This window comes from Lacerta agilis, chromosome 17, assembly GCF_009819535.1.
Source record: "Lacerta agilis isolate rLacAgi1 chromosome 17, rLacAgi1.pri, whole genome shotgun sequence".
NCBI classification, from domain to species: domain Eukaryota; kingdom Metazoa; phylum Chordata; class Lepidosauria; order Squamata; family Lacertidae; genus Lacerta; species Lacerta agilis.
The window spans coordinates 24312590-24325550 of NC_046328.1; the positions used below are offsets into that span (position 1 = coordinate 24312590).

Below are 12961 nucleotides of genomic sequence, written 5' to 3' on the forward strand. Positions count from 1 at the left end.
GTATGGGAATAACTGGAACAAATCTAGGCAGCCAGGGACCAAGGGGCTGCCCAGAACTCAACTGGTGCTATTAGTTGAGCACTTTTGAAGAGTTGCTGCATTTGACACTGGAAACTGGTGCAGTCAAACAACGAGGTGGATATTCTTAACTTGGTTCCTTAGCTCTCCAAGGGCGCACACATCTGGCAGGCACCCAAACAGCCTTTTCTTCAAGGGCAACTGCAGCGTAACCACGACCCCAAGTGATGAGTGGAACTGGTCCTCGCCATTCGATGTCAGGCAAGAGGCGATAAGAGACTAAAGGTCGAGGAAGCTGTTCTTCTTTCTTGAAGTGGAGGTCCACCGGGGAATGAGGCTTGTTATGTGGAAAGAGAAGAAAATTTAAGGTGAACAGCACCTTTGCAACTGCCAAAGGGATCTCCGAGGCTGGAAGGTGACGTCCTGCAGTCTGTTTGTGGAGCAGAGTTTTGAAAGTGAGGTGTGTCCTTTCAATGAGAGCTTGGCCTGTCGAATTAAACGGAATCCCGTGGGATAGGGAAATATTCCATTGCACACAAAAGTCATTAAAGGCCTGAGAAGCATAGGCCGGGCCATTATCTGTTTTAATGGCTTGAGGTTTTCCCATAACTGAAAAGGTTCTCATGCAGTGCTGTATGACGTGCCTCGTAGTTTCTCCCTTCAGTGCTGTAGCCCAAATGAAACCTGAAAAGGTGTCCACTGTGACATGCAACTTAGACATTGGAGCAAGGGCTGGGACATGTGTCACATCCATCTGCCACAGCTGATTCGCCTCCGTGCCTCGAGGATTTACAGCATCAAATGGCAAGCAAATAGGAGACTTGGAGCACGAAGGGCAGCATGAAATAATGTCCCTTGCTTGTGACATTGGAATGTTGAAGGTCTTGTGTAGAACCTTTGCTGATTGGTGGAAAGTTTCATGGCTTGTCACAGGATTGTCGAACAAGGAGAAAGCTAGAGTCCTGAGGGCAGCGTCTGCTACTGCATTTCCTTCCACCAGGAATCCTGGAAGGTTGGAATGAGAGCGCAAGTGTGCAGCAAAAAAGGGAAATGAACGTCTCTGTAATAGTTCTTGAAGCTGCGCGAACAAATTAAAGAGATTTTCATCCATGGACGGAGACAGATAAGCAACTGGAAGTGATGATAACAGTCTATATACATACTGAGAATCTACAACGAGGTTGAATGCTTCTGCAGTGAAAGTCTGAAAGGCAAGAATCACTGCTGCCAGTTCCGATCTTTGTGCTGAAAGTTGTTTCTCTGTAAACACAGTCTTCCATTGTCCATCCTCCTTCCATGCAAGGACACCATAGGAAGAGGAGCCATCTGTGAACAGAGTTTTTGCAGTGGGAATAGGCTGAAGCACCAACATGGATGAAAGGTGATAGTTTACTTGCTGCAACAAAGTGAATCTTTTGTCCTTAGGGGGATTATACAAGAATGAACCAACAAAATCTGCAATAGCAATCTGGAAACTATCTGAAAACTGAATCAAAGTTAGCACTTGTTCTTGAGAGAAAGGAAGGTAGATGGAAAGCAGATCATTTCCACTCAGGCGAATTGCACGGCCTCTGCACTTAACAAGGAGATCAGCAACAGCGTCCATACTGGGGTACACATTCCTTTGAGGCGTGTGTGAAAGATGAACCCATTCCACGATTGCTACTTTCGAAGAAGTATCTGGAACATATAGAGCTGCTGTAGGCAATCTTGGTGTAGTGAAAATGGCACATGAAAGAGTGCAGTTAGCTGTTGGCACACGATCTACAGCTATCTGGTGCAACTTTGTGTTTACTCCTTGTAAAGCAAGACGCATCTCAGAGGTGCACGGAATAACATCCGAAGGAGATGTATGTCCCTTAAGAGCAGAAAACAATGGTGAAAGTTCAGATGTTGGAACTGCTAGAGACTTTCGAGCCCAATTTATCTGTCCCAAGAGGTGCTGCAGTTGTGTCAAGGTAAAGGATTCTGGGATGACTATGCTTGGCATCTCTGGCAGGGCTGTGTCTTGAAGCAGTTTGTGACCCAAGTAATGGAATGGAGCAGTGCGCTGTACCTTTTCTGGGGCAATACAAAGCCCAAAAGAGTTCAGGATGCGCGCAAGATGCTCGATATGATGCTCTGAGACCTTTTCTCCATGGATCAAGATGTCATCCATGTAATGGCAAACCTCTAAGGCTGGATATTGTGCCCTGAAAGGCTGTAATGCTTTATCCACAAAGTTCTGGCAGAGAGTCGGTGAATTCACCATTCCTTGAGGGAGTACTTTCCAAGAGTATCTGGAAGCTGGTCTGGTGTTATTGAACACAGGTAGAGTGAAAGCGAACTTTTCTTGATCTGCAGGTGCTAGCGGGATAGTAAAGAAACAATCTTTGAGATCGATGATTGCAAGCTGATGGTTTCTAGGAATGAGGTTAGGGTTAGGAAGTCCACATTGAAGGGGACCCATTGGAACAATTCTCTCGTTGATCTTTCTCAGGTCTTGAAGTAAACGCCATTTTCCACTTTTCTTCTTGATGACGAAGATTGGAGTGTTCCAAGGGCTATTAGAGGGTTGCACACGATCCTGGCGTAGTAGCTCTTTGATTAGGGCCTCTGCTGCAGCGAGCTTTTCTGACGTCAGCGCCCATTGGTCGACCCATACAGGGGGTCCTTCCTTCCATGTGAGTGGAAGAGCATGTACTGGCGCTGATGCAAAGGCCCACATCAAAAATGTGTATGGACAACAGTTCTTGCTTTAGACAATAAGTCTCTACCCCAAAGGGTGATAGGCACATCCATAACAAGTGGACGGAGCTGCACCATGGAGCCTGAGTCTGACTGGAAGGTAATCGGATGCACGCTCTGGTGGGCGGGTTCGAAACCTCCGACTCCGAAGACTTCCTGGGTGACAGTCGTTGCCCACTGGTCAGGCCAATCCTTTCTGGCGATCACTGTGACATCTGCGCCTGTATCAAGAAGACCCTTGATCTTTCGTCCACCCATTTCTAAGACGAGATGAGGGCGTTCTTCTGTAATCTTGATTAGCGCCATTGCTGTCTGAGGAGGCAAAGAGTCTACAGGAGCTGTAGGCGTAGAAGTAAGCAAATAGAGTCTGGCAATTTCCAAGCCTTTTGTTAGGACACAAGGAACAGTTGAAAATCCTGGAATCAGCAACTGAGATGAATCCATGATTCGAACTAGGCCTGCAGTCAATGTGACTGTGGCAGGGAGGCGATCCATCCTAGGCAGGATAAGGCAAATCGAGGTGTCTGGGAATGGACCACGAATGGATGTTGGCAATTGCTGAGCAAACCATGGATTTGAAAAGTAGCAGTCCTCTGTTAAGAAGAGTGGTATACCTGGGACAGAAGATTCTTCTTGTTCTTCGTTGGCAGTGTTTGAAGACATCTTTTTGGCTTCGGGTTTTTTGCACTGCTGAAGTTGGCAACTCTGAAGCTGCTTGGCGTTGAGTTGGCAAACCTGAGGTTCTTCCGTTGGTAAGAGTTGCTGATGCTGTTGAACCTGCTGGCATTCAGTCAGTTGTGCATCAAACTGGCAGGATGGAACTTCTTCTTTGACACGAGGCAGTAGAAGTTGTTGTTCCTGATAGTTGTTTGGTTGTGGCGGGCTGAGCTTAAAAGCTGGAGGTGACACAAAGGTGTGGACATTGTTAACTGGAGTGATGTTTAAGCTTCCACAAGAGGGAGCTGGCTCACTCACTTGCATTCTTTGGCCACATGGAAAGTGATCATCAGCTGGGTTGCAACTTGAACACTGCTGTTTCATCAAGGGCAAATGTCCTTCAATGACAGATTGACCTTGACTCGAAGGTGAGTAAAGCTCAGGAGCTGCGAGATTGATCTCAGTAGGATGTCTTCTCAACGTTGAAGGCGATTCTGCGATCAGAGGCTTGACTGTGATTGCTTGCTGTGAAGCAGGATCAACATCAGCAGGAACTGAAGGGCGGTCAGCAGAAGGTGAACTGAATGCTATATTCTCTACTGGAACCCTTTGAATAGGTAAGGCAGATGATGAAACCTCTGGAACCTGAATGCTTGATGAGGTCACATCTTTCCTCTGGACATCTGGAGAGTAGATATCTCTCTGGATCACTCCTTTTTTCTGATGACCTGGATAAGGAGTAGCGTTGTTCACCTTTCTGGGATGGTTGACCTTCATGATGTTCTTGAACTTGCACCCTATTGTTTTACCGGGGCCGGGGCGCGGCCCACAGAACCGTTTCCCTGAACTGGAGATGAGGTAGGTGATGTGTTTTGTGGATTCAAACGACAATCATTCGCCCAATGAAATCCTTTCTGACAGATGGGACATCTCTCTGGCGGCTTGGCAGAAGGCCTTGGCGTTGTTGTGCACTGCGACCGGAAATGCCCATCGCCTCCACACCCATAGCACTTCTTGACTGGCGTAGAGCTGTCTTGACGTGGCATCTGTACCGCAGCTGCCAAGAGTTGTGCTTTGTAGGAGTGGGTACCAACATTCTGGCAGACGCGTAGCATCTCAGTCAATGTGGCATCTGGACGAGCTGCAACTGCTGTTAGGGCATTCTTGCAGTCATCATTAGCATTCTCAAAGGCGAGTTGTTTTGTCAGCATGTTTCTGGCATGACGATCTTCTATCTGGCGTTCCACTGCAACAATCAGGCGATCCACGAAGTCCCCATAAGGCTCCTTTGGACCTTGCCTAACTGCAGCGAATCCTGATACTGAGCTGGCATCTGTGCGATTGGGTAATCTGCGCCAAGCTTTGACCACGATGTCTGCTATGGTGACGAGTGCAGCATCAGGTATGGCTAGCTGTTGATTGAGATTGGAGTAATGTCCTGATCCTGTGAGCATATCTTCTGTGGCGAGTGGCGTTGCACGTCTGGCTGCTACTTCTTTCCACTCTTGCAGGCACAGAAGAGCATCTGTAGGCGACAGGAAGGTGCGAAGAATCAACTTCCAATCAGATGGCAGAAGTCTACTAGTGGACAGTCCTTCAAGTAAACTTCTAGTATAAGGAGCTTGAAGTCCATTTTCGCGTATGGCTTTTCGTAGTTCACGTAGTGTTTCAAAAGGAATAGCTTGATATCTTGCAGGTTGTCCTCCATTGGCACGAATCACTGGAAAGATGTGCATTGGATCAGCACTAAAGTCTATTTGTCCCAAAGCTGCTTCCAAAGCTTGAGTTCTGCAGATGGGTTGCATTGCTGCTGGATCTGTAGGTGGCATCAGTGAGTTTAAATCTTGTTGATGCTTTCCAAATGATGAGCCACTAGATGGTGCTAAAGAGTCTTTGACATCTGGATGCCTTGAAGATGGCTGACTATGAAGACAAGATGGCTGACTTGAAGTTGGATGAAGACAAGATGGCTGACTTGAAGTTGGATGAAGACAAGATGGCTGACTTGAAGTTGGAGCATAAGGTTGTTGGCTCTGTACTGCAAGTCCTGGCATCTGGATCATCATTGTTTGGCTTTGCTCTTGTCTTGGAATCTGCATTGGCATTGGAGGTGCTGAAGGGTTGGTAAATTGCTGTTGAGCTGCTTGCATTGAAGCTTGGATTGCTGTTGATTGGAAATCAGCTTGCTGCAAAACTGGAGCTGCTGGCTTGAGCGCGGCCTGCAGGGCAGCAGGGTTTGCTGGCAAAAAGGCTGCTTGCTGCTGCTGCTGCTGGATCGCTGGCAAAAGCGCGGCTTGCGATGGAGGAAGCGGGACCGTTGCTTGGAGCGAGGTCCGCGGCTGCTGCTGACTTGAGATCGCTGGCTGGTAAAGGGCCTGCGATGACTGCTGAGCGACTGGCGGTGGGGCAGTCCGCGGCGGGGCTTGAAAGGCCGACGGCGTCTGCTGCACCGGCACAGGCGGCAATGAATCTGGCAATGACAAATTGGACAAGGGCGAGTGCGTGTACGACAATGGGGCCTGAACTGGCTGCTGCGAAGGGGCCGAAAATGGCACAACCGCAAGCGGCAGCACAGGGGCACTATTAAAAGCAGTATTTCCCAAATTCACTGTTCCATTAAGCAAAACATTTCTTGGAGCGATTTGTTGAAAGCAGTTTCTTACTTTGCTCCATACTAATTGTACAGGAATTCCGATTTTCGGGTTGGCCATAAATTCTAACCCGATCCTTTCCCATGAAGCTAGATCTTTCGTTCCCTCCTTAGGGACCCAAGGGCAAACTTCCCCAATAGTTTTAACTAAAAGCTCTACTTCTGATTCAGAGACAGGGTGACCATTTCTTTTCAAAAGGTACAATAAATCTTCACAAAATTTAACTTGAGCAGTTGAGAGTGAGGAGCCCATTTTTAACACTTTCCAAAAACTTTTCCTCCCCCACCCGTAGGCTTCTACTAGGGGACACCGGTTCTACCCGTAGGCTTTAACCGAAAAACCTGGCACCCGTAGGCTTTAGCCAGAAAACGTCCGCCCCCACCCGTGGGCTTCTACTAGGGGCTACCGGCCCTACCCGTAGGCTTTGACCGAAAAACCTGGCACCCGTAGGCTTTAGCCAGAAAACCTTTCCCTCCCACCCGTAGGCTTTTTCGGGAGACACCGGCCCTACCCGTAGGCTTTGACCGAAAACCCTGGCACCCGTAGGCTTTTTGCCAGACCCTGGCACCCGTAGGCTTTTGCCAGAACCCTTCCCACCCGTAGGCTTTAGGGAAGACCTTACTCTGCCCGTAGGCTTACACTAAACTCCTTGCCGCTCTACCCGGGGACCCCTTGGGGCAAAATATACGCGCGCGACTTCTATTTACACTACTTTGGGCAAGCGGTGGATTCGCGCTACTGCAACGAAATCCTGGATAAACCGGGCCGTTATACCTCACCTCTCAATGTCTGTTTCCGAGCCACTTCCGATATGTTGCCTTTAACCGGAGTCTTCGTGGAAGCGATTTTCGACTGCGCTTTGCCTCACACGGGGCACCACTTGTCGGGGTTTGGGTGCTGGAGCTCCTCGTGCACGGCCTTGGATTGGTTATGCACGAGGTACCAGTTGCGGGGAAAGCGGCCAGCGTTCCGCGTGCTTTTGAGCACGGTCGCCGGCCAAAGCCTCACAGTCTGAAGGATGTTGAGTAAGCCAATTGATGACTCCGATGAAGTGTGAGTTTCTAATTGCCTTCTTTAATGAACAGTTGCCTCGTGAAATAAAATATATACCCTGACTCTGAATAGACGGACCAATTTACAGAAAATAAATTTTTTTACTTTACTCCCCTTTTAACCCCCAAAGGAAGACAGACACCGGTTGTATCTTTAGTGGCTTCGGCAGAACCCGCATAGGCTCGTCCCCTAAGCTAAGTTCTCCTAAGCTTAACGTCCCTGCGCGCCCGATCTTCCGCGAGGCTAACTAAATAAACTAAAACCGAAATATCTTCCGCAATTCTAGCCCTAGGCTAAACCTAAAGAAAACCTAACTAAGGCTAAACCGAATGATCTTCCGCGATCTAACTCTAACTAAAAGAAAAAACCCATCCAACCCGTCCAGCCCGCTCCTAGCCCCTTAAACTAAACTTGACTTCAACTAAAACCCAACTAAAAGAACATAAGAAGAACGTGCGGTCTCGTGCTACTCCTCCTGCCTAAGCGGGGTGCCTCTGCCTTTTATTAGGGAACAAACGTGACATCATCAATAATGCCTTAACCAATAAAATCACTGTTGCTGCCCTCCAAAAGGGCGGGAAGCAAGTTTAACGCTCATTAACAACTTTGAACATGACCGGATCTACAAAATAAAGGCGGATTAATCTTGTAAGTGAATCACACTATTCATTCATGCTTTCACTTTCACTTTTGCGCGCAATTATACCAAAAGTAAACCTTGAAAAACCCATAAAATAACCAATTAAATATGAATCCATGGCGGATCCGTGAAACGTATTCCGACAGATGTGTGGTTTGGAGCTGCCCTGTGGCTGTCCAGAATGGAGGTCCCATTGGTGGTGGGCCCCAGGAGGCCCCACGGTCAGCACTGCAGGGTGGTGGTGATGCCAGCCCTCCCAGGACCACAGCAGGCTGCCTTTCAGGGTGATTTTGGCCATCTGTCAAGAGGCACCACCATTCCCCAGGCTGACTCTCAACCGTTTCCCAGTTCCTCAGGTTCTGAAGAGCTGCACAGAGTTTGTGGAGCAGCACGGAATCGTGGACGGGATCTACCGGCTGTCGGGAGTCTCCTCAAACATCCAGAAGCTGAGGTAAAAGCCAGCTGGCATTATTCATGTGTGGAACCCACTGCCGGAAGATGTGGTACTGGAATCACCAGCTTAGGTGGCTTTCAAAAAAGGATATTTTTTTTTGGAAATTTATGGAGGAAGAGGAGCAGGGGGTATCAACTGATGGCTGTAAGCTGTGACCCATAAATGGAACCTCCCTGCCCAAAAGCAGCCTACCTGGAATCACAGCTTAAGAATCCCTGACACGTGGCCATCCAACCTCCAACAATGGATAATCTACCACCTTCTGAGGGAGTCTGATCCATTGTCTTACAGCTCTTGCCATCAGAAAGCTCTTCCTAATATTTAGCTGGGATCTCCTTTCTGGTCATTTGAATCCATTGGTCATTTGAATCCTCTGGAGCAGCAGAAAGCAAGCTCGCTCCATCTCCCATGTGACAGCCCTTCCGATAGTCCAGATCTTCTGGTGTTACTATATACAATATTCCATTGCCTTTTTCCTTCCTCCCCTTTCCTGGCCCTTTGCAGGTTGGAATTTGACAACGACCGGGGCTACCCTGACCTGAACAAAGACTTGTACCTCCAGGACATCCACTGCGTGAGCTCGCTCTGCAAAGCCTACTTCAGGGAGCTCCCCAACCCACTCCTCACCTATCAGCTCTACGATAAGTTTGCCGTGAGTATGGCTGACCCAGGGCACATTTGGCACTAAGGGCCTTCACTCTAGGGCAGGCCAAAGGCGCATTCTCTTCTGCGGAACCTTATGCCAATAGTGGGTGGGGCCAAGGGCAGATGTGGGCAGGGCCACATATTTAAATTTCAGCTTTGAACAGTAGGCTAGTTTCTACACCCACCCACCTCTGCCTCAAGCAAGAGTCATGGAATTGCAGTGTTGAAAGGGACTCCAAGAGCAATCTAGTCCTACCTCCCTCCCTGTAAGTCGTTATCAGAGGTCAAGGACAGATTCCAGCTTGGCAGAAGGAGGCAAAGCAGGGCCAGTGATGGATGTGGCTTGGGAGAGGAGGTGTGGCCTGGGGAGATTCCCGAGGGCCAGACAGAGAGTTCTCAAGGGCCGCATTTGGCCCCCGGGTGTGAGGTTCCCCTCCCTCTGCCCTAATACATATAAAGTGTTGCTTTGTTTTGCTCACCAATACATCAGTTCCCAAGGTTCATGTGCTTTCAATGTGCATTGGGTGTGCTTTAAATATACGGTGTGGATCCGCCCTGATTGTGTATAGATTTGCATGCTACTCATTGAATCATCGAATTGTAGAGTTAAGGGACCCAAAAGCTCATCTAGTCCAACCCCCTGCAATGCAATGGCAACTGCGGCTCAGGTCTGGCAGATGACTGTACCCGATATCCAAACTATTTGCTTTCAACGTCTGGTATTGCATGGCAGGGTGGGAGGCATGCTGTGGAATTGAGCAGACCAAATGGTGAGTTGAGTACCTCTTTCCTCTCTCCCACTTCACCCAGGATGCTGTGGCCATCCAGATGGAGGAGGGCCGGCTGGAAAAGATCAAGGATGTGCTGAAGGAACTCCCAGCGCCCCACTACAGGTACCTGCAAGGGCCAAAAAGCCCCTTTTCTGGCTCAATCCTCGTAGCATCTTTTGGTCTCGCACACGTGCGAGAGCTCGGGACATAAAAAGGAGTGTCCCGGTTTTTGTCCCCCTGTAGATTGCTGAATGCTAGTATGGCTGGTGAGGAGATTTCACAGTTCAGTTCCTATTGATGGATGCTGGTGGTTGTGATTTCTCGTTCAGTTGACCCTCACTCTGTTCCCCCCCCATCTTTGTTTTGGCTTTGCGTCCACTACAAGGACTTTGGAGTTCCTGATGAAGCATCTAGTTCACATGGCCTCTTTCAGCTCCAAGACCAACATGCACGTACGGAACCTGGCCATCGTCTGGGCTCCCAACCTGCTCAGGTGAGACATAGCAGCTTTTATCAAACAAGTTCAGTTCTTGGTGAACCATCATTGACAGTAGAGCTTTGTTTAAGGCCTGGCGAAGGGGCATTGGACTGAAACAAAGGCAAATTTGGAAAACCAGATTTCTGAACAAGGAGGAAGAAGACTGGCCTGACAATCAGGAGACTCTTGCTCAACGAACGAGTGCCAGCAAGACCCACAACACCCATTCCCAACCTGTGCACTTCTGCCTCATTAGGCTTAACCCCCTCTCCCTCTCTTCTCAGGTCCAAGGACATCGAGTCGTCTGGCTTCAACGGCACAGCGGCCTTCATGGAGGTCCGCATCCAGTCCATTGTGGTGGAGTTTATCCTCACCCACGTGGATCAGATTTTCAATAATGTCCCTCTCTGTGGTAGGTCTTTATGTGTGACAGACGAATACCACAGAATTATAGAAATGTAGGGTTGGAACTCCTTGTAGTGCCCTCCATTGAAATACCCCTCCATACACATTCACTACACGGGCCTTGAGGGAAAGGTGGGGGGGGGCACTTCGTCAGCCCTAATGAACTCCCCAAAGAGCTTTTAAAATCTGAGGACCTCCCAAAAGAGGATTGTTTTGTTGTGGTGACAGAATATGGTTTGTTTCTTTATTGCATTTATACCCAAGCTTTATTCCCAAGGAGTTCAATGTGTTGTACAAAGTTCTCCCCTCCCTCATTTAATTCCCACAATAACCCTGTGAGGAAGGTTAGGCTGAGAGTCAGTGACTGGCCCACAGTCACCCAGTGAGCTTCTTGGCCGAGTGGGGAGATTTAAACCCTGATCTCCCAAGTACAGTGGTACCTCGGAAGTCGAACAGAATCTGTTCCAGAAGTCCAATTGACTTCCAAAACATTCAGAAACCAAGGCACGGCTTCTGATTGGCTGCAGGAAGCTCTTGCAGCCAATGGGAAGCGGCGTCATACATTTGGGTTCCAAAGAACGTTTGCAAATCGGAACACTCACTTCCGGGTTTGCGGCATTCGGGAGCCAAAATGTTCGACTTGCAAGGTGTTTGGGAGGGGAGCCAAGGTTCAACTGTACTAGTCCAATACTTTTTAACCACTGTACCACACTGTCTCTCCTGCACTAAACTAGCTCTCTGGCTTTATTCCTGCCTGCACTTGCTTAATTTCCTGATGATGCTGTTTTTCTCCACTACTTCTATAGCCGGGAGCCGTGAATCTCTCAGGAAGTCCCTTCTCCTTGCAAGCTCATCGGTGACCTTTGGCGATGAAAAATGCTCCTTTTCCTGCAATATCCCAGCTGCGCTGAACCAGGGGGATGGCCCACCACAGATGCGACCCTACCACACCATCATCGAGCTCAACGACAACAAGTACACACATCCCTTCCCTCTCTTTCCCCTTCCCATGTTCACTTCTGTATTTGCCTGCTGAGAATTTCCAGATTCTAGTTACAAAGGATGGCATTGCATGCCCATTTTGCAAAGCGACTACAACCAGAGGGCATGAAGCCCATTTTGCTGGCTGGGCTGCAGAGAAAAAGGCACATCCCTACTTATGTGGTGGGGTTGCCCCCAGACTGTGCAGCGTTGGTCACAGATATTCCAGACCCCTTCAACCCCCAGCAAACTGCACAGTTGCCCCCGGCCCTGATTATTTTATATGGTGTTGTTTTTTCTAGCATGAATGAGAATAGTAAATCCGTGCACAGAGATTTATTGATGCTTATTTTAGCTGCAGCCAGTCAGGAAACCCCTTTCCCTCTGCCCTCACTTCTGAGAGTCCTAAGGATCCCATTCAAAGTGGCTCCAGACACATGATGACCATCCTGCATGCAAATTTTATAACCTCCATTCCAATTCTTCACAGAAGAAAAGGATCCCTTAAGGCAAAGAAATGGAAGTCAATTTTCAACCTCGGCCGATCCAGCCATGATGCCAAACGCAAGTTGAACAAGCCGGAGGACAAAGGTAAAAGGCTTAACGCTAAAGCTCACTGTAACTGTTCAAGCAGACTAAGAGTTAAGTGTGCCACATATATGGCCTGAAAGTGGGTCTTTCTGTCACTATCTCGTTGATTATTATTCCCAATGAAAGTGCCAAGTGTTGCTTTATAAAGGTAAAGGGACCCCTGACCATTAGGTCCAGTCATATAAGACCTTAATTTGTTTATTTCAATTGGAATAACTTTGTAATATATTTAAAAGACCACTGTAAACAGTTGAAATCATTGGCAGGGGTACAAGGACAATTCTATGAAAGATAAATACCCACTTTTTGTATGCATCCCTCCTGCGGTTCTTTTGGTTTGTTATGTTGATCTTACTTCTTTTATTTTGTTGCCTGTAAAATGAAAAAAAATATATACTATTAAAATTCAACTGAAAAGGGGTGGGTTTTTTTGAGGCCTAGGTTTGGTTGGCTCAATCCTGCCTCTCTGTTCCAGATGACAAAATGGGAAAGATGCGTCTGCGGCCGGCCAAAAGCATGGATTCCCTCAGCTCCATGCCATGTGCCAGCGATGGTAGGTGCAGACAATCTCTGGGATTGTTTACATTCGCTGCTGAGGGGCTGGCTGGCTTTTGCCCCACTTCTATTCCTCCTGGAGCATAGAGATGGAGGAGACAGAAGGACTTGGGTGTTTCACCAAATCCTGGAAGGACTTTGGGATTAGGATTAAATTTGGATTGCTGGTTTTCAAGGGTCTGGCAGATTGCCCTTTTGAAAAGGTATCTCCTTAAACTAAATGTATCTAAAGGGCAGAACTCAATTTTTTTTTTGGACATATGACGTGATTTCTTATACAAATATTGAGGCACACCGACATATTCAAACGTCTAGCTCATTTAATTCTATATAGAA

At 48.0% G+C, this 12961-nt stretch overlaps 1 protein-coding gene across 2 annotated transcripts in view; it reads left to right on the top strand.

Moving 5' to 3' along the window:
* The window catches only part of ARHGAP30 (Rho GTPase activating protein 30), a 33041-nt gene that overhangs the window by 13415 nt on the left and 6665 nt on the right, over positions 1-12961 (top strand). Inside the window, exons 2-9 of one of the 2 annotated variants that reach the window (XM_033174986.1) lie at positions 8095-8197; positions 8705-8852; positions 9656-9738; positions 10001-10108; positions 10378-10505; positions 11305-11473; positions 11970-12070; positions 12546-12623. In XM_033174986.1, coding sequence (XP_033030877.1) covers positions 8095-8197; positions 8705-8852; positions 9656-9738; positions 10001-10108; positions 10378-10505; positions 11305-11473; positions 11970-12070; positions 12546-12623 — 918 coding nt within the window. The remainder of the gene's footprint in view (positions 1-8094; positions 8198-8704; positions 8853-9655; positions 9739-10000; positions 10109-10377; positions 10506-11304; positions 11474-11969; positions 12071-12545; positions 12624-12961) is intronic. The other variant, XM_033174987.1, reaches the window with a different exon arrangement.